A 22,303-nucleotide genomic window follows, 5' to 3' on the forward strand; every position below is an offset into this window, starting at 1 on the left:
ATATATGTAGGATGCATAAAGATTCCATTTTTCTAGTTTCTTCCCCACCCTCCGCCTCCTGAAAATTTGAATCCAACTAGACAACATATTTGATTGTAAAAATCCATTCTTTCCACGTCTTCCATTATGGTTATAGTTATAAGAGTATATTAATTTGGATAATACTAGCTGCTATAATAAACAGCCCCTCAAAAAAGTATATAATGTCTCAAAGACCACAGGAGTTTATCTCTTCCCCACAATTCAGTGTTAGGCTCTCTTCCACATGGCGAGTCAGGAACCCTGACTCCATCTGTTTTGTAGCTGTGCCATTTCCTAGGGCCTTGTCATTTTCGGCATCAAAACACTGAAAGGGAGACAAGTATAAAGAAGGCACAACTGCCTCTTATAAACTCTCGCTCAGAAGCGACATGCAAAATTCTACTCACAAATCACTGGCTAGAACAAATCATAGGCATAGTTTTAGTAAGGGTGCAGAAAAGGTAGTCTACCTGTATGCCCAAGAAAAAGGAGAAATGGATTTTTTGGTAAATGGCTAGCCATCTGCTTTAAAAGCTTTACTCTTCTTTGCATGAGCGCCCTCTGATGTGCATGGCAGGGTTTGTGGTAAGTAAACATTAGTTCAAGTGAATGCTTGAGTAACTACTGAAATCATAGTAATAATAATAATAATAATAATAACTTATTGGGAGCTTACTATGTGCGCCTTTCTAAGTTACTTACACATAATATCTTATTTAATCCTCAAAGTTTTGTGTACTTTTACAGATGAGGAAGCAAGCACAGAGAGTAAGCAATTTACTGAAAGTTATATGGTTGTTAAGTGGCAAAGCTGGATTGAGAATTCAGATTCCTCATTCTTACCACTATGTTTTGCTACCTCCCAGAGTGTAACTTTTAATTCAAACTTTTATTCATGCACAGAGGAAACCAGCTTTTAGAATTTTACAACCCAAAGTTTAGCATGCCATAGTATAGTATATCTCAAATTGGGTTCCTGGATGGAGTTCATTAAGATCACTATAACAATTTTAAAGTTTTAAGTTTCCACTTTAATGATAACCTTTAAAAAAAATGCCATACCACAGAGGGCATGCAAATTTATGTATGGAAAAAATATATTACTCAATTCTCTATAATAAAACTTAATTTCTAACTTTGAGTCTACCAGTCTACCAGAAGGACAACCTCAGATCTCCTAGCTCCCTCATTCCACATCTCCAGGGTCCAAACACCAAAGCATGGTGGGCTTTGTGGGAGGAAGGCCATCTGTCCAAACAAGCAGCCATAGAGATGTGCTCCCTCCCGTCTCATGCCACTGCCTCCCACTGGCCAAATCCAAGCAGAAACCAAAAGGTGAGAGGCCGCATGATGCAATGCATATGATCATCCCCCGAGGGCACAGATCAGGATTAGAACGAAGGGTAGATCTGGAGGTATAAATGAAGATAAGCTGCACACTGAGGAAAAGTATACTCAGAAATGGCTTTCATCTGGAGGCTCAGGAAACACAAATAAAGAAAGTTTGCAAGCAAGCAATCTCTGCTTTTCTGACCAACCAGATTTCTACTATAAGGTAACAGGCCTAGAGCCCAAGAACCTGCTTGAATGGTCTGGGTAGAAAGAAAGGGTAGGGCTGGAGAGGACCAACACAGGGAGGTATCAATAAATAATATCTTGAAATACTATCTCAGCAACATACGCACATTTTGAATCATCTGGATGACTACCTTACAATCTATTATTGCCACAAAATTTCAGGGCCTGCATTTACATTAAAAAATGCATTAACCCCAAGTATTTCTTTGTTTATTAACTCCTACATTCAATAAACATTTATTAAGCACTTACTATGTGCTAGGCAGTGTTCTAGATACCAAGAATACAATAGTGAAAAGGGCAAAGGGCCACTCTCAAGGAGGAGATATTCCAGTAATACAGTTCTTTTTTACTTTCATGGGCTAATGAACAGAGGTGGATTTCATAACAAAATAATCACTTGGACCAAGAAAAGTCTAAATTGTATCAAAATGTGCTGTACAAATCTAGGATTTCCACAGTAGTTCAAAGAGAAAACAAATAATGTGGAAATGAAATCATCACATAGCAGTTAAAAATACCATAAGAATCAATATTGTATTTACATTGCAAGCCTCAATTTTATTTCAACAAAGTCATACTAATTGTCCATTATTAATGTTACTTGAGGTTTTCTTTCTATTTAATTTGTGTATTTGCTTTTAGTTTTATAGTTATATATCATAAAGCATGCTTATGTCATAAACATAAAATAATTTTAGTCAACACAAGGGGCCTGTGGGAATGTTTACCTTTAAAAAGGTATGGGGGCATATTCTTCATTCAAATTTGGGAGACCGTACGGTAGTGGAAGCTATTCAAATCTCAGCTTCCCTACTTACTAGCAGGTTATTTAATCTCTATCATTCTCTATCTCTGCCTCTATTAAAGTGAAAATACTAACACACCATAGATACTGTGTTGGGAATTAAATAAGTGAAAGATTGTCTGGCACTTAGTAAATGCTATGCTTAGTAAATGCTAAGTCCCTTCCCTTTCTCATAATATTTTGAGAATGGGTGATAAAAAGAAAATACTTGAAATGGGAAACTAAGAAGGCCATATCTTTAAAGAACTCCTTCCTGTCAAGAAAATGGAGCCATAATTTAGCCTGGAAATTTCCAGAGTCTCAACTAAAAAAACTGTTCAAAATGCAAATAAAAAAGCGGAAGAAGCCATAGCTAAATAAGAAGGCAATGCCCGCCCTGGTAGGGTGGCTCAGTTCGTTGGAACACTGTCCCATATATCAAAAGGTTGTGGATTGGATTCCCGGTCAGGGCACATACCTGGGTTGTGGGTTCAATCCCTAGTCAGGGCGCATGTGGAAGGCAACCAATGGATGTTTCTCTCCCACATCAATGTCTCTCTGTCTCTCTTTCCCTCTCTCTCTCCCCCTTCCTCTCTCTAAAATCAATAAAAACATGTCATTGGGTGAGGATTGAAAAAAAAAAAAAGCAATGCTCATGCTACAAATCTAAGTGAAGAGTCTAGCTCCCAATTTTTTAAAAAGAAATGAAATGTTGGAGATATAATCCCTCAAAATTTGTTCCCATATAGCATGTTCAAACAGCATTAAGCTTAAGAATCTTAAGAAAGGAATGTTGCTTCTCTGTTATTTACCCCTCCTGAGTACCCCAATCCTTCCTATAGTGGCTAGGGCATGGGCTGTTGCTCCTTACTTCCAAGGCCCCTGTGGTCTTTACATTTGCAAAGACTCCAAGTTCATTTCAAGTCTCACCTTCAACTACAGCTGCCTATTGGCCTGTTAACCCAGGTAATGGTTTTCTGCTCTTGGCCCTGCAACTCCTTCTAACTTGGAAGCTCTGTTCTGAAATTTTAGTTACTGCTTCAATCAGTTCTCTCTCTCTGACCCTCTCTCCCCTTCTCTTTCTCTCTCTATCGCTCTCTCTGTTAGTGACTCATCCTGGAGTCAAAGGAGATGGTCTAAATTTTGTTCCCAGTGGAAGGAAGAATCACTTCCTTGTTGGGGCTCAAGCTAAAAATGGATTTCCACCCTTCACAGAACAATGGTTCTTCTAGTATAACATCAGCAATCACCTCTTCAATCTTCTGCTGCACTACCACACACACATTCTAAGGAAGACTACTCAGGACTATGACCCTGTAACTCCGAGCAAGGGCAAGAACACAACTGAACGGGTCAGGGAGGGTCAACCACACACACCAGGTGATGACTAAGTTGAGTCTTAAACACAAGGAGGATTTGACCAGTTAGAGCACGTGAGAAACACATTTCAGAAGAAGCAAAAATGTATGCAAAAGTTATGACATAAACGGAACTGAGAGTAGCTTAGTGTGACTGCAGAGTGTGTGCTTGTGAGAGACAAGATGAGAGAAGTGTAATGTATAGCTATGACTTTGGAGTCAAATGCACTCAAGTTCAAATCCCAGTTATATAAAGATTTTTTTAAGTTCTCTGAGTTTTGGTCTCCTCATTTGCACACACTATTTCAAAAAGGAATAAATGACATCATGTATATAAAGTATGAAAGACAATAATGACATATAATGTGTGCTTAGCATATAGTAGCTGTTTTTAATATGAATATATTAATGTACAAGGCTGGCAGGTTAGGCAGGGCCACATCATTAATATTTTAGAACACGGAGCTAATTCAATTAGGTCTTGAAAGCTACTTGGAGCCACTGAAGGATTTTTAGCTGGGAATAGATTGATCAGGTTTCTGTTTTCATTAAGGCAGACATTCAAATACAATCACTGTGGGGACAGGGTCTGAATAAAAATGCTATCTTAGTCTCCCAGCCTACTATTCATTGCCATCAACACTGACAATTTAGTGTAGGTCTGGTGCTGACTTCAAAACAGGAAACTCTTCACTATTTTCCATTTACAAAGTGGGTGGAGGGAAGCTGGAGTTGGGTAAAGAAACATTGTAGTGGAAAGTCTAACCAGAACCAAGTGGCAGAGCCTTCTTCTAGCCCTGAGGGCAAAGTGCTTCATTTTCCTCTAAGTGTATTAAAAATAACACGTTAAGTGAGGGTCACAAAAACTCATGAAATAATCATAACTTAGCAATCTCCTCTGATGTAAGTATATCACATTTGTTAAACTGATATAAACAGCCATTAGAGGAACTTGAAAAACACCGTCAAAGTCAAGATGTGCATTCTTGCCTTCTGCAGCACAGAGCTGAGTTGTTAAGAACTAAGGAATATAAAGTATTCTAACACAGCACTATACGTACCATTTTCTGTAATAACTTACTTAAAATTTGCTTTGACTAAGGCAGTTGAAGGTCAGTACCGGAATCCGAATCAGATAGGAACACATTCAAACAGAAAAAGCTTGCTTTTTGTCTGTTTTCCCACTGTGCTACTTTCCAGAAAAAATCCCCATGCAAATGCTGCCCTCCTGTGGTAAGAACCAATTACTTCAAGAAGCTATCATATCAATGGAATTTAAGGTAATTTTGTGTTATGGATAGAAAGAAACTTAAGGATCATATTTTAGTAAAATTTCTTTTTAAAAACACTTCATTATTCACAAAATGTTTTTTCCCTTGGCAATCCCCAGAACCTTCTCTTTCCTCCACAAGATTTTATATTCCTTTTGGAAATTATAAATCATGTTCACTTCCACCAGTGATCCATTCCCACTTAGAAAAGTACAACTAGTTCTTTAATTTTCACTGCCTTACATACTCATCAATTGAATATTTAAAACTATATTCACCAATTCACTGGCTGACACCTGGCAGTTCTAATTCTGTGGCATTACCAACAGTACTGAAATAAACATTCTTGAACATGTCCCTATATACATGTGTTAAGAACTCTTGTGTTTATACCTAGAGTAGAATTGTTGGACTGAAGATTATTATACATCTTCAACCTTACTAGAATGCTAAATTCTTTTCCCAAATGATTGTACTAGATTACATTTCCATCAGCTGAGTATACAAGCTTCACCTCCTCACCCACATTCATTCGTCAGGCTTTTTAACTCATGCCAATCTGATAGATGAGAAACAATATCTCAGTATTGTTTAATGCATTTCCCTGATTAGTTGAAATTAGGCATTTTTGTTTCCTCTTCTGCATGAATTTCCTGTTTATGTCTTTTGCCATTGTTATTTTATGGGTTTTCTTGCCACTTTTAACTGATTTATAAGTGTGTTTAATATATTCTAGATGCTAATCACTGGTTATATGAGTTGCAAATGCCTTCTACCACTCTAAATCCCACTTTTCATTTTTATTATGTCTTTTGATGAGATAAAGTTAATTTTAATATAGCCAAAATTATCAATATTTTCTTTTGTTTCTTTAAAGATTTTTTATTGATTTCTTTTAGAGAGAGGGAGAGAAATATCGATGTGAGAAGGAAACATCGATCAGGCATGTGACCTGACCTGGAATGGAACCAGCAAACCTTCAGTACACAGGATGACGCCCAACCAACTGAGCCACACCAGCCAGTGCTCCTTTATGCTTTAAAAAAATATTTTTTGTTTGTTTCAGAAATCTCTCCCTATTGCAACGTAATTAAGATATATTCCAAATAATTTAGTTTTGCATTTCATACTTTGTCTTTATTCCTCCTGGAATTTTTTTATATGAAGGATCCTTTTTTTCCCCACATGTGGGATAATCAATTGTCCCAGGATGATAATATCACTCTCCCATTTTCCTACTGACTGTGAGTCACAATGTCTTATGTGATACAATGAAATACAAAGTTTCTACATAGTGTGTGCATCTTTTGGGGGGCTCCCTATTCTCTTTCATTAGTTTATTTATCTTTCCCTAAATCTTAACTATAGTATCTTAAATGCTATGTTTATATCTGGTAGGGCAAATTTTTCCCAGTGTTGAGGTATAACTGACAAAAACTGTACATATTTAAGGTGTATGACATGATGTTTTGGTATACATATACATTGTGAAATTATTACCACAGACTAATGAACATAACACCTCACACGGTTACTTTATTTGCATGTGATGAGAACACTTAAGGGGTCTTCTCTATTAGCAAATTTCAAGTCCACAATACAGTATTATTAACTATAGTCACCATGCTGTATAAGTTCTGATCCTCAGAACTTATTCATCTTATAACTAAGTTTGTAGCCTTTGACTAATATCTCCCCATTTCCCCCACCCCTTACCCCCTAGCAACCACCAACCTACTCTGCTCTTATGAATTCAACTCTTCAGATTCTGTATATACATGAGATCATGCAGTATTTGTCTTTCTGTGTCTGGTTTATTTTACTTAGCATAATGCCCTCCAGTTTCATTCATGTTGCAAAATAGCAGAATTTCCTTCTTTTTAAGGCTGTGTGTGCATATATTTACATCTTTATAGTGTGTGTATATACACATATACATACATACATATATATCTCACATTACTTCATTCATTCATCCATCAGTGGACACTTAGGTGGTTTCCATATCTTGGCTATCATGAATAGTGCTACAATGCTACAGTATCATTTGAGATACTGATTTCATTTTCTTTGGATATATGCATACATACACAGAGGTAGGGTTGCTGGATCATATGGCAGTTCTATTTTTAATTTTTTGAGGAACCTCCATATTGTTTTTCATAGTCGCTGGACCATTTTGCATTCCCCGCAACAGTATACAAGGGATCCCTTTCTCCACATCCTCACAAACATTTGCTATCTTCTCTTTTTGATAACAGCCATTCTAACAGCTGTGAGCTGACAGTCCATTGTGGTTTTGATTTGAATTTACCTGATGACTAGTGTTGAACACCTTTTCAGATATATATCTGTTGGCCATTGTACGTCTTCTTAATTCTTTTGTTTCCTTTGCTGTGCAGAAGTTTTTTAGGCTGATGGACTCCCACTTGTCTATTTTTGCTTTCATTGCCTGTTTCCTAACTCTTGTTCTATGAACTTTATGTTTTTCTTATTTTCTCCAGTGATCTTGGAGGTATACATATTATTTTAGGTTCTACAAATGGTTATTATTTCTGTTTTTAAAATCTATATACTTGAATCTATTAATTACTAAGATACAACTAAACAATTTATTTTAGCTCCTGTTTTATATAAGATTAAGAATTCAGCACATTTCCCCCCTTACGTGAGACATCTCTTGGCCCCGCTTCCCATCCTTCGGACGCACTTTTACTCTAGCCACTGCTGTGACAGCCAAGTCCACCCAGGTGACACTGAAAGCATTTCACCTCAGCTGCACCATGCACCTTTTGTTTTTCTTCCCAGAGCTTCTCTAATATTGTATGACTGCACAGAACCCCTGTGGAAGCCCTCTACCTATTCACACATGCACAACAGCAATGTCCCATAAGTCAGCCTTAGATTAATAGGGATCGGATGTTAATGGATAAATGCTTTCCCCCTTTCTTTGAGCAGGCAAATTTGAGACCCGTTATATACAGCTTCTCAAGATTGCAGCAAAACTGAATTCCAGTCAACCCATAGCAGTGACCAATACCATAATGTACTTTTGCAATGACTTTTCCTCCTCTGTTTCTTTCTCCCTAGTTCCACTGCTTCCTTGGATCACTTTTCAAATAAATTACCTAGACAAAGTCTTTGACTCTATTTTGGGAGGTTACCCAGACAACAACACTTCTTCTCTTCCATCCCTTTCTAAAACTTCCCAAGCTCTGTTGACATAATTTGGGGTCTTAGAGTCATCATTAGTACAGAAAAGAAATCCTACTTACCAGGCTCTTCCAATCATATAACAATAGGCTCATATTAACGTCTACAGCCACTCAAGTCACCCCTCACCTAAGAGGAGGCATGCCTGCTACTTTCCTGTGCATCCAAAAAAAAGATCCACCACTGCTCAGAGGTAAAATCCAACTACAGACTTCCTGGCTCATGGGAGGTAATAGAGGCATGCAAAACTGCTAGACCATAATCTCTAGTACAATGGATCATTTGAAAGTCAACCTACTCCATTCAGAACTTCATAGGAGTGGCGCAGCTCCTCTTTCTGGCACTGAAAAATGAAAGGGAAACTAAACAGTAACTCACAAAACTGTAGATGAAACCCACCTCAATTCTTGCATTAATTGGGATCCTTTGATGGCAAATGAATGAAATCTAACAACAAAGTTCATTAACCTACCAAAAAGGGATTTAATGGTTCTTAAATGTCACTTAGAAGATAACAGAGCTGTCATCTGACATGAAAAAGCCCAGAGCTCAAAAAAGTCTGTAGTTAATCCCTCTTCCCACCACTTTCTCATCTCTCTCCCCCCTACCCCACCTACATCTCTCCTCTCTACCAAACATCTTCCTCTTCCTCCCTTTTCTTTGCCTGTAGCCCATCTTTCAGCTGTTTCTGTGGGTTGGTCTCATTTTCTCTTTCTGTAGATTGGCTTTCTCCTAGTGATAGAAAAGATGGCAACATCAGCTCAATGTTCACCACAGCCCCTGAGGTAATAGAAAATTGTATGGAACAACCAATAGATGCTATCCTGCTGGCTGCTCAGCATCCAAATACCCTTTTTCCAGTAGGAGGGAGCTCTCAAAATAGGGCTCTGCAGCTCACTGCAGAAGCTTAAAGAGGAATAACAGGCATAAATTTCTCTGTTCTCTGGACGCCAGGGCACAAGCATAAGACCTGGGTGTAGCCACTCAGATTCTCCCAGCCAAGACCTTGAATCTAGAGGAAATAATGCAAAGGTCTGAAAGCTGGAAATGACGCAGGATAGCTGCAGCAACATGGTGTGGTGGTGAGTGTTCAGTGACGTGGTGGCAAGTGTCTAGGGGCCACAGAATCCAGGAGCAGAGCCAAACCATTAGAGGTGGTGTTAGCAGGGACATCTTAAGACTGAAACTGTCTTGCTTCCAATGAGCCCAAGCTTAATCTCCAGCCTTCCACTTGGTTGTATAAACTCCCTGATACCCTCCCAATAACTTACTTCTCAAAATACTAACCAAAGTAGGTTTCTATTGTTTATAAAAATGAATTCTGGCGAGTACAGCAGCCACATTTTCCAGCTGCAGAAAAAAGTTTCATAGACTTATTGCTGGCCTGGTCTGATCATATGCCCACAACTGTTTTGTCTATTATGAGAATGAGGTGAAAGGGGGTGGGAATGGCAAGTGAGGAGTGGGAAATGTGCTGAGCAGCCCCTGCAACAACTATTAGGACTGAACAATCTTAACCTTCCTTTATAAACATGAACATGTAATGAAAAATCACCAGTCATGTGAAGGAAATCAGATGCTCCACAGAGTGGAGGCAAGGTGACCAATGAAAGCAAATGACTCTCCTCTGAAACAGTTTATGCAAAAAGTACAGAACTTAAAAACATTGTGTTCCATGAGATTCCAAAAGACTGTAGTGTGCAGAAGAGGCTAAAACTCCAGAGAGGTCCAAGGTTCTGAAGATTCTAGACCTGTCCTTTTCTCTTTCTTTCTCTCTCTTTTTTTTTAATTGACTTTTTTTTAGAGAGAGGGGAAGGGAGGAGAGATAGAAACATTGATGAAAGAGAAATATGGATCCATTGTCCCGTACTGGGGATCAAGCCTGCAACCCGGGCATGTGCCCTGACCTGGAATCAAACTGGTGACCTCTTGGTGTATGGAAATGCTCCAATCAGATCTTTTGCTGTGGAAAGCACAACTGACAGCCCAGCTACTGCCCTCTGGATCAGTCACATTTGCACAGAGGCCAGGCTTTCTAAGGCTGCTTCTAGTCAATGACCGAGCATGGCAGAGGGAGCACACCCATTCTGGCAAACTGCAGTATTCTTTCAGCTAGGAAGTTTGACCTGAGGACTCCCCACTGGCAAAATCAAACCTTTCTTGGAGCTGCATTTCAAACTTCCTACCTGACCCTCCTTCCTTTCAGAGGTGTCAGCTGCATTGTGGTCTGCAAGCTCCCCCTGCCTGCCCCTGCTCCCTCCATAATAAACTGCTTGCACATCTAATATTGTGTTGGTGTCTGCTTCTTGGTATACCCAAATTAACAGAATCAGGACCTCCAGAAACAAACCTTGAGGTGAGAATTTGTGAGCAAATGACTTAGAAAGGTGATCTCAAAAGAAACCAGTAAGGGGAAGAGAGAGACAGGACAGGATATGGGAATAAGCCAAGCAATGGTACAATTTCAGGCAAAATCTCTGCCTACTCCTATAAGGAAGCTAGACTTACCAGGGAAAGGAGGCATCCACTATTCTATTTCTCATCTTGAATTATGCTCATCCATTTTCCAACCAAGCTCACCAAACAGGATTTTACCATGTATACTAGATAATGATATACACAGTACTTAAAATGTAATAAAATAATAATACTGCATATTTAATCCAAATTGTACCTGTGCCCAGCAGATAATAGGCACTCAATAAATATGTCGAATGAACAGTACATTAATACAAAATGCTTTAAAATTGCCACCATTCTATAAAAATACAGCACCTACAGTTTTCATGTATTTCCTCTTTTTCCACAAAAATATTCACAAAGTGCCATCCCTCTCCCATTATATTTCTTCCCAGTTGCATTCCTTTCCCAAATAAGGAGTCTCATTCTTTTTGCTCAGCTTTTCCTCTCAAACATCAGTTCCCTGTCAATATAATTCTTTCAATCCATTCAAATCACAAAGAGAGAGAAAGGAAAAGATGGCAAAGGCCCAGAACCTGAACCAACAAAAGCTGCAATCCAGCATCCTAGTGGTTAACTGGTGAGTTTGGAGCAAAGTTTCCTTTTGCCTAGGCTAGAGCATCAATACGAGAAAAGCAGATTACGCTGCCCCTGGTCCTTTTCGCCTAGATCTCACTGCCATGGTGAGATCCAACTGGACTCACACAGAGGAAAAGAAGAGGAATAACGGCGTGAATGCTCAGAGCTGGTCAAAACCACTCAGCCTAGAATTTGCCGTGGAGGATATTTCCTAACAGGGAGGCAATGCCTTGTTCATCTTACCTTCATTGGCATAAGAGAAAAAACAAGTGCACAATAAATCTCAGGGAAGAGGTTACTTTTTACTAGATGTCTGCCCTTTTTATTATTACATACTCTAAAAAAACTCATAATGTGTTTCTGATGATACTATGACCCTTAACATTACCCACCTGTAAGGAAATAACTTATGAGACATTAACTAGGCCAATGTGTTACTAAAGATTCAAGAGTTAAGAACAAATACAGGCTTTGGGATTAAAGGCACGCTCAAATCCCAAACTAGCTTTCTCTAGCCATGTGACCTAGGAAAAAGCAGCCTATTTCTTCACCGACATATAACTATGTACAATGTTGTTGTAAGGAGTAGAAATAGTACAAGAAAAGTGTCTGGTTCATAGAAGGTGCTCAATAAAACTTATTACTACAGTATAACCTAGTGTAAAGAGCATGAAATTTGGAATCAAAAGCCCTGGGTAATCTCATTTCACCAGTTATGTCCATCAAGAACCCCATCTCTTTGAGCTTGCTTCCTCGTGTGTAAAATGGACCTAACAGTTGTATTATCCACCTCAAAATATCACTTAGAGGGTAAAACGAGGTATCATATGTTAAGTCCATTGGGAATTATAAAGCATTTATTAAAGCGATCTAAACGCTAAAGTATTTTTACTGTACTGATTTTGATGGACATCTTTTTAAAATGCATTACCTACTACTTCCTGGCTTTTTAAAATATCTTATCTTGAGGTCTCAAATCACACTGATATCTGTGATATCTTTGTCCTTTTTAAGCTATCTGGATCAGACTGATGTTTTTAAGGATTGTGGGGGTTTTTTTACTTTGTACATAAAATCTAGCATTTTAACCATTTTAAGTGTACAATTCAGTGGCATTAAGTACATTCACATTGTTGTGTAACCATCACCCCTATCCATCTCCAGAACTTTCATCACACCAAGCCAAAACCTGTACCCATTAAACAGTAACGCCTCATTATCCCCTGAAGATTGCTGCTTTTTTTCCCTACTGTTTATCTGGTGTTTCTTCACTTGGCAGCAAAATCGTTCATTTCTCTCCATTCCCCCAAATATACTGCCAGCTATAACTTGGTAGGAAGCGTAAAAGCCATTTTTAAACCTATAGCATTCTTTGACCTCAAACATTAATACAATCTGGTTCCAACTTGGTTGTTCAGGCTTCTTTCTGTTCAGAACCCAGTGTTAAAGTAGACAGCTATCTCTCACTATGCTTTCTCTTCTCTACACCTTTGCTCGTACCACTCTCTCCATGAGGAATGTCCTTCCCACTACCTATGTCCATTGGAATTCTTCTGGGTCCAGCTCATATTCTATCTTCTCCATGAAGGCTCCTTGACCACCTCATCTGGTAGCGATTTCTTTCTCCTTTGAACTCTTACAACAGCTATTATCTAAATTACTTATGATAGAAATTGTATGCATACTATAATTGTTTCTTTTATGTCAACCAAACTAAGAGCTTCTCAAAACAGGTTAAGATTTATTATTTTGTTCATTCGTTTATATTTATTATTCTTTCAACAAATACTGTCCATTGTGTACAATATACCCAACATATGTTTGCTAAATAATAGAATTCTAAGCGGCTGGGCTTTGATAGATGCGTCAGTAAACTTCAGCTCTTATGTTTGGATTTTTGTAAAAATATATATATATTCTTTTTCTCAGGTCTTAGTTGTGCTCTAGATAATCACCTGTAATATGATTATTACACCTGCCTATTAAATCAGTTAATACCAGTTTATTTTGCCAATTTTGAGATTTGTTACACAATCAAACCTGAATGATTCTGTTGACTCTAAAAAAAGACTGCAGTGCTCCAGGTGGCCATCGTTGTTCACAATTCCCACTTACAGGCGACACTACGCAAAGTTATCTTTTTGTTGACTTCCCGCCTTCTCTTCCCGTATTCTCAGTGGATGCCAATGAAGCTCAGGGAAAGCATACTTAACTTTCTTCTTTTAGGGACACGTGGAAGGGAACAAGAACCGACAGAAATTTCTTCGCACTTAGGTCAATACATAATTTCTCTCCCCACCGCATAACTCCAACTAAGACAGTTCCTGCTACTTGGCTTCCGCTTAGCCCTGCCTCTCCGGGGCGAGGAGACAAGGGGGGAAACTGGTAAGGAGACGGGTTTTTGCAGGGGTGCCTCTACCCCGCACGCGGAGCCCCCCACTTTCCTATCAGCGCAGAGTGCGGCGTTCCTCCTCCGTCTTTCTTTCTGTAGAGGCCTATATATGCCAGCAGAGTTAACTCATTCCAAGACATTAACAATAGCCCTTATAGTGCTTTACAAGCCACACCTGCATTATTTCATTAGCGCTTTTCAACAGCGCTGTGACACAGGCATTATTTCTATTTCAAGGGAGAGTGAACTGCGGCTGCCGAGCTACAGGGCTGATGCGTACACCCGGATCTGAGACTACTCCTTGGGGGAGAATGACTGCGGCCCCGCAGCCCACGGCCACGGCCTCCCCCGCCCGGAGCCTGCCCAGATAACGCGCCGGCGCTGGGCTCCCGGGCGGCGGTTACCCTCCCGCGCGGGGCGCTGAGCCGTCACTAGCCCGGCGGCCCCAAACCAGGAAAACCCGCCGCCGCGCGCGTCAGACCCAGTCCCCGCCCCGCGGCGCAGAGCTTACAGGGCGCGGCCGCCCAGAGGCCGTCACCCCAGTGGTTACCCCCGAACCCGGACTCGGCATGGTGCGGTTGGCTCAGCTCCCAACGCCCACCTGCATTCGGTCACCACGGAAGCTCCCAATGGCCAGCCGTCCCGCCCCTCGGCTCGCAGGCCGCTCTAGCCGCACACCGAGCCGGTGATCTCGTTGCTCCCGGCCTGACGTCACCGGTCTGCGCCGCAGCGCGGTGGCGGGCACGCGCAGCCGAGAAGATGTCTCCGACGCCGCCGCTCTTCAGTTTACCCGAAGCGCGGACGCGGTTCACGGTGAGTGGGGGGCGGGAGGGTGCGAGCTGGCCCCGGCGCTACTCTTTGCCCCCCTCTCCCTGAAATTATTGGGATTTTGCCCTGGGGTAAAGAGGCGACAGAAGTGTGTACGCCGCAGCGTTGGCGCTGCCCCCGTCGGGGGCTGGGAGGGGGAAAGGCGATTTACCTGCCTCTCCCGCGCCTTTGCAGTCCGCTTCCGCCACCCCGCCGGCGGGATCCGGGACCCCACGTTCTGGGCGCCCTGCTTGAAGGGCTCGTCCGCGGATTGTGACTCGTGTGGTCCAGCTCCTCTGCTGAGCTCGCTTAGCCGGGCAGGTGTTTCCAGAACTGGGAGGGCGCTGCTGAAAAGGGGAGGGTCGAAGTGGTTTTAGCCCAAAAAACTGGCTCCCGCCCCGCCTCCTAATTTCCAGGTGGTGGTTCTGCGGCTTATTCACACCTTTAACCCTCCGTATCTCACTCCTAAGAGGTCGCTTAAGAGATCGTAAGTGGAAAAGGCGAACAGATCAGCTTGGGAAGGGTTGCCAGATGTCATCTTATTCTTAGACACTGGGGAAGAGTAGTTTTAGCATTTGAGAAACACCTTATGTTAGCTTACTTAACTCTTAGCACTGTTTTTACCAGATTATATGTTGTTTATGTCACCAGAATTACTTCTGTGCATTTTGCTGTAATCTCTGGTGCTTTGAAATTCTGCTAAGAGTAATTGTTAGGAATATCCAAGATCATATTAGCCCTGGGAAGGACCACTTAATTGGAGATCATCTAGTATAGTGCTTCTTCAGCTTCAGTGTGTGGTGGGATCTCCTGGAGATATGTATTGAAAAATATAAATTCTGATTCAGTAGGTTTGGAGTGGGGTGTGAATTTTTGCCTTTCTAACAAGTTCCCAGGTGATGCCACTTCTGCTGCAGGTGGTAAGGATCTACAACAACCCTCTTGTGTAACTGGTGAGGAAAATGAAGCATTAAGGCAGAGATGGGAGAAGTATAAACACCTGCGAAATCACTTGGTCTGGCCCTGCCAAGGCAGCGGCAGGCAGGACTTGAAATTCAATCCATCTGGGGGCTTTTTTCATAGCTAACCTAAGTTGATAATATTGCATGGCCCAAGAATGATGTTATAAATATCCAAGTGGTCCTTGGCAGAAAAAAGGTTCTCCGCCCGTGCATGTTAAGGGATTTGCCCAAGATGACAGCCTATTCTTGACAGAGTCAGGAATGGACATTTCCAGTATAAATCTAACTCCTTGAGGTAATAAGATGACTTTTTAACTGTAAGTGAATTTTCACAGAAGGAACGACTGCCACATTTTTGTCTTTCAATTATGACTACTATAAGATAATCAGCAGGTATTTATTCAGTGTTTACTGTGTGTGAGGCACTGTGCTGAGCAAGCTACCTAGAGGAGGTAGGACTTGAGATGGGTCCTGAAGAATGGACAGTTTGTATGAACAGGTGGAAATAAGAACATGAATGTATGAATACACTAGAGTGAGCTTGGTAGAAAATCATGGGAGGAAATGGCTAGACCTCACTGAAGAGTCTGTGTCTGTGGGGGGGTAGGAAATTAGATTGGATAGATTAGGATATTATCATCAAGGACCTTGAGAGGAGATATGAAAACTCAAAACCAAAATCTGTAAATAAGAAGCCATTGGAGACTTTTTTTTAAAAAAAAAGCAAAATATTCTCATGAATGTAGTGTTTAAAGAGACGGTAGGAGGGAAAAACTGGAATGAGAAAGTCAAGCCAGAAAACTCTTGTTAGGTTTAAAGCAATGAGAGTCTGTATCAGTAAGTGGCCTTTGAATAAGAACTACTGATAAAATGACTGGTAAGTAATTTTTCCCAGTTACAAACTTTTTTTTAGTTGGACATAATATTAAAAAATGACATTTTTCAGTAAATAATAAGCAAAAATCTTTCCATTTATTTACTGTTTTTATCTTCTAGAAGTCTACCAGAGAGGCCCTGAACAACAAAAATATCAAGCCATTGTTGAATACCTTCAGCCAGTTACCTGGCAGGTAAGGCATTGATATCTCTGAAATATGCTTGCCTGAATCTTTATGCTTACCTGTACTGTTTTAAAACATCAAAGTGTCTTTTGTTTTTAACAGTGAAAATGAAAAAAAATGTACCCTTGACCAAGCTTTCAGAGGTGTTCTAGAAGAAGAAATTGTAAGTATATTTTTTATTGTTAAGATTTTGCTGGCAGATTAATAAACTATGCCATTTTTAAAATTGTCTTTATTCTTAGAATGAATAAGTATGATTACTTCTTCTAGAGTGAGCTCGCTACTTTTTAAAAGCTGACTTGATTATAGTATAGGAGTTATGTAATAATTAAGGATTTTGACAGCACAAGTGCAATTTAAGGGTTTGGTTTAATAAATGAAGAGAGCTCTCTCTAAGTGAATAGTATGAGAAAAGTGTCTTTCTGAGTAAGAACTAGAATTTGAAGTTGGACCTTCTCCCTTTGCTGTATGAACAGTGTGACACATCCTGAAGTTGCACGAAAAGTCCAGTCCAAGAATGTTCAGCATGGGAACTGGGGTTCCATGCTCTCATTTTTTTATGACATCCCTCTCATCAACATAAAAGAATAGCACCTGTCAAGCTTCAGTTGATAAATTTACTCTAAAAATGAAAAATCTGAATTTATTTAACATTAGTGGAGCACCCAGATGAAAGTTTCAAAAGTTTATTCTTGGTTAAGTGAAGGCTGAATCCCAAGAAGGTAGATCTTTTTCTTGTGATAAAACTGTGTCACATTCTTTGGGGCAATTCTGCATCAAAATTCATTCTTTCCTCTTCTTCAGGCCTACATACTGACCTTTGTGAGGCATTGGGCAAGTTACTTTGCTTTCCTGGTCCTCTGTTTCATTTGTAAGAAGGCAAATACCATTCTTTCAAGGTGGTTGTGTAAAACAACAGTTAATGAACTGGTTTTTATGATGTTAACCGAACCTAGGTACTGCTTCACTTCTATTAAAACCCTCCCTCATGCCCAGCTGGGCGTGGCTCAGCAGTGGAGCATTGACCTAGGATCCAGGCCATCAGGGTTCGATTCCCGGTCAGGGCCCAGGTTGCAGGCTCCATCCCGTCAGGGGCGTGCAGGAGGCAGCCAATCAATGACTCTCTCGTCATTGATGTTTTCTATCTCTTGCTCCCTCTCCCTTCCTCTCTCTGAAATCAATAAAGATATATTTAAAACCCTCCGTCAGACATATTGATGCACAAGTACAATTCATTCTCCAGGCCCTGCCTTTGCCCTGTGCCATTCATTGAGTTATGGCATCAGTACTTCTGTCCTTGATTAGCTTACAGCCTTAATCATGCTAATGTAACCATTTTTGTAAAACCATTGGAATTTAAGTGAATTGCCTGCTTCTTATTCACTTGATATACTTCTACGATTAGTAAACTATTACTATTCATTGTTTGTATTTTCATCTTAAAAATAAGTTTATCTTCTGTGAGAAATATCTTTATCCCATATTTGTGATAATCAGTTGTCAGAGTATGTTTTTATTGTTAATCAAATTAGTCTGAACTCTGGCTCCTAAATTAAGTTGTTTTCTCCTCTGTTGGTAGATAAATCATTCATCGTGTGAAAATGTTTTAGCTATTATTTCCCTTGCTATTGGGGGAGTAACTGAAGGTAAGTAAGGGTTTTATTTTTTAAGTAATCTTGGACATGATATGCTTTATTTAAAACTTTTTCTCAGCCCTGGCCGGGTGGCTCTCTAATCTTGGGCAAGTTATTTAACTTCTCTGTGTCTCAGCTTTCCCATTCTGTAAACTAGAGATAATATTATCAACCTCATAGGGTTAAATGTGTTAGTATATGTGTGCCTGACATATAGTAAATGCTCTAGAAGTGTTATCAAGAATAATTATAATTCTAATGAGTGCACATTACCAAAGCTTGAGTATGTCCTGTTTGGGGACTTTTAGGTTCCTCTTATTTCTTGTCTGTTAAAAGCTTATTAGGATTGACAAATTGTACCTTAAAGATATTCTTTAGAATGATTTTGCGTGGGCTATTTTACTTGACAGTATTTTAAACTTTTTTCCCCTTCATTTTTGCTTGTGCTCCACTTAAAGGTATTTGTACCGCATCTACACCTTTTGTATTGTTGGGAGATGTTTTGGATTGTCTTCCTTTGGATCAGTGTGACACGATATTCACTTTTGTGGAAAAAAATGTTGCTACTTGGAAATCAGTAAGTTCCTTAGATTCTTTTTCTACTAACATTATCTCTCTATTATCCAGAATTATGAGGGTAGATTTTATTTTGCTTGTATTTTTAATATTGCTGATTGCCAAAAAGTTGGTCCCTATGAAAGAATTACATGTTCTGCTCTCTTGGGGGAGGCAAGTAAGAGTCATTTATGGAGAAAAAGTTAACATACAAAGTTTTACTTATTAGTAATAATAGTTAACTAGGAAATGTACACTTTCACATATTTAAAACAGTTTCTTAGTATTATGTCTTATATATCTGAAAATACTTTTATTTCATTAAAAATGTTATTTGCCCGGAAAAAGTGGAAGTGGCATAGCAGATTCTCAGTGCATGTTAGTATTCTCTGGTATTTTACTTCCTGTGACTTATAGAGGACTATGCAACAACTTCTGAACTATAGTAATTATTTCTGTCTTAATTTCAGAATACATTTTATTCTGCTGGGAAAAATTATTTACTACGTATGTGCAATGGTAGGTAATTCAATGGTAAATGATTTCTAAAATGTAAATACTGTATGGTTAGAAAAACAGTTGGTTAAATTAACCACGAGTAATAAATTTTTAAAAATAGATTAACATCTTCATTTTTAAATAAATCTGACTTATTAAAACTGATCATTGACTTTGAACTGTTCCTTTTCTGTATTGAAACTTAGTGAAAACCCAAAAAATGATAAAACTTATCTTACCCATGTTAAACTTATTTTATTTCTAATTTTTTAGTGCTTTTTTTGACAATAGTTTCTACCTCCATCTTGAGAACTACTGCTTTAGGAAAATACTCTTAACAAACTGGTTAAAAAACTTGGGTATGAATGTAAAAGAAGATTGATCTCTTCTGTATAACCTTCATTTCCATATATTGTTAGATCTCTTAAGAAGATTATCAAAATCCCAGAATACAGTCTTCTGTGGGCGAATTCAACTCTTTTTGGCCAGGCTTTTCCCTTTATCTGAGAAATCAGGTAAGCTTTTTTTTACATTAAACAAGTGCTTTGCTGGAAAATCTTTCCCAGTTTTTAATGGATTAGAATCTGTCGGGATGACAACAAGAAATGGTTCTAAAATGTTAAAAGATAGCATAGAAAATTGTCACTTTATTATTTTTTTGTTTTACTTGTAAATACTTATACTAGTTCTAGTATATGATAAAGATAACCCTAAAAGAAGGTAATTGATTCTTTAAGTTCAAAGCTTAATACGAATGTGCAGTTGAATCATGCTGAAATATGTAGATATGAACCATCATGTTTTTATTTCATTTCATAATGTATGCCTATTTTTCTGCTTCCTTTTTCTCCCTAAATCACTACTATTTAGTCACATGTATCTCCCTTCAATTTCTTTTGCCTTTTTTCCACTGTGAAATATATAGAAATATAAACATATAGAAAAGTGCTTAAAGTAAATATATAGAATAATTATGAAGCAAATACTGTGTAACCGCTATCCAGGTCCAGAAATGGAACACTGCCAGTTCTTCAGAGTCCTCCACAGCCTGTTTAAATATGCCAGATTTTAATATCTTTTTGCTTCAGGCTTCCCTTCTTTAATATCAGGCTAATATAGCGCCTACTTTATATGTTATAAGGATTAAGTGAATTAAAATATGTGAAGAGCTTGCAACAGCATGCGTGTGGTAAGACCTATAGTATATGTTAGCACTGGTTTTTTGTGCTTTTTGTCGTGCTAGATCTGTATTGGGTTTTTTCCTTTCCTACTTATTTAATGTGATCAGGATTAATCTAGATTTATCAGTGTATTTACTACTTGTACTTCTGACCTTCTGTTTGTGGTCATTTTCTCCTTTCATTTTTCTTTAGTGCAAGTCTGTGTTATGTCTGAAAATCTTTATATCTTTATTTTTGAATGGTTCAGTAAAGACAAGTTTTAGGTTGGCACTAGGTACAGGATTTTATTTCATGGAAGATAATCATTACTTTCCTTTTATCTTGCATTATTGTGTAGACAAGGCAAATGTCAGTCGAACTCCTTTGAAGATAATTTTGTTTCTCTGTTTGCTCTTTAAGATTGGGGGGGGGGTTCAGTTTTACTACAGTATATAGTAAGCATAGATTTCTTTTTACTTATGCTTCATATTTGTAGGTATCTTGAATCTGGATTGATATCCTTAAGTTTGTAAAAATTTTAGCCATGGTTTCTTGAAATACTGTGTATGCCTCTTTTTCTAGAACTTCAATAAACATCCTTATAGCTTCTCACTATGTCCTCAGTTTTGTATGCTTTCTATATTTTCATCTCTTTGTCTATCACATTCTAAATAATTTCTTCAGAACTGGTTTCCAGTTCACTACTTCTCTCTTTAGCTATGAATAATCTGTTGAATGAGTTCTTAATTTCAGTTATTGTATTTTCCATTTCTAGAAGGTCTTTTTAAAATATACTATGTCTCTTTTTAGTTTCTTCTTCCCTATTGATATTTTCAAATTTATTTTTTAGTTTTTAACCAAGGTAAGCATTGTTATTGTTATTTTCTGTGTCTGATGATTCCAGTACTTTAAGTCTTTGTGAGTCTACCTCTAGTGTCTGTTTCTACTGTTTCTCACTCTTTATGTCTTATCTCTTTGTGTGTCTGGTTAGTGTTGGATGTTATATTTGAGAATATATTTGAGGAAATAATTTTGAGACTTAAGATAGATGCCTTTCTCCAGATACAGTTTTCATTACTTCTATAGTAAAGGCACCTTTAGAAGGGGGCTACTACTAGTCCAAGATTGCCTTAATCCAGCCCAGCTCAAGGTCTGCAGTTCCTTAGATCGTCAAGAAGAGTTAGTGCTAGACTGCAGATTGTTTTTTCCATACCTGATGATGTAGCCTACAAGTTCCCAGCCTTGAAGATGGTTGTGGTGGGAAATACTAGGTTCCCCACTTTCCTTGGGCCTGGAAGTTCTCTTTTATATCCTTGCTTCAGGAAGCTGCTAGTTCAGTTTTGCAACTCATTCCTCCTATTTGGTGGATGTCCTCAAGACAAGTGGCTTTCAGGGCTAAATGATGCATTGCCTATCTTTTTTGCCTTCTGGATTTTTGACAGATATTCCTTACTACCTTGCCAGGTATTTACTATTTTTTTTTTTTAATATATCTTTATTGGTTTCCGAGAGAGGACAGGAGAGGGAGAGAGAGAGATAGAAACATCAATGATGAGAGAGTCATTGATCAAGCCCGCAGCCCGGGCATGTGCCCTGACCGGGAATCGAACCCCAATTGCCTGGATCCTAGGTCAATGCTCAACCGCTGAGCCACGCCCAGCTGGGCGGTATTTACTATTTTTAAGGAAATCATTTTTCTATTTTATTGCCCAGAACAGTGATATGAACATGGTTTATGATCTGTAAATATTTATAGAATTAATGTAATTTATCCAGGTTTTTAGTTGTCTTTTAGTTGTCATGGAGGGTTAATCTGAATTAATTGATTAGCCTTCCATTACTGGAAATTTACCTTTTTTTAAATTACATATTTGGGGCTATTTTATTGAGATGTGAATTAACATACCTTACAAATAACTATTTAAAGTGTACAATTCATTGTTCTTTAGGATATTCACAAGGTTGTG

At 38.9% G+C, this 22,303-nt stretch overlaps 1 protein-coding gene and 1 long non-coding RNA gene across 2 annotated transcripts in view; one reads left to right on the forward strand and one right to left on the reverse strand.

Annotated features, from left to right (window-relative positions):
* Window positions 1–14,278, reverse strand: part of LOC148092757 (uncharacterized) — a 39,783-nt gene extending 25,505 nt beyond the window's left edge. Inside the window, exon 1 of the long non-coding RNA XR_015714822.1 lies at window positions 14,261–14,278. This is a non-coding gene — a long non-coding RNA (uncharacterized LOC148092757). The remainder of the gene's footprint in view (window positions 1–14,260) is intronic.
* A 119-nt stretch (window positions 14,279–14,397) lies between these two features.
* The window catches only part of THOC1 (THO complex subunit 1), a 36,548-nt gene continuing 28,642 nt past the window's right edge, over window positions 14,398–22,303 (forward strand). Inside the window, exons 1-7 of the mRNA XM_016211502.2 lie at window positions 14,398–14,472; window positions 16,425–16,498; window positions 16,592–16,652; window positions 18,069–18,135; window positions 18,582–18,700; window positions 19,149–19,197; window positions 19,596–19,691. Coding sequence (XP_016066988.1) covers window positions 14,419–14,472; window positions 16,425–16,498; window positions 16,592–16,652; window positions 18,069–18,135; window positions 18,582–18,700; window positions 19,149–19,197; window positions 19,596–19,691 — 520 coding nt within the window. The 5' untranslated portion in view covers window positions 14,398–14,418. The remainder of the gene's footprint in view (window positions 14,473–16,424; window positions 16,499–16,591; window positions 16,653–18,068; window positions 18,136–18,581; window positions 18,701–19,148; window positions 19,198–19,595; window positions 19,692–22,303) is intronic.

Source organism: Miniopterus natalensis, chromosome 7 (genome assembly GCF_054644295.1).
Source record: "Miniopterus natalensis isolate mMinNat1 chromosome 7, mMinNat1.hap1, whole genome shotgun sequence".
In the NCBI taxonomy this organism is placed as follows: domain Eukaryota; kingdom Metazoa; phylum Chordata; class Mammalia; order Chiroptera; family Miniopteridae; genus Miniopterus; species Miniopterus natalensis.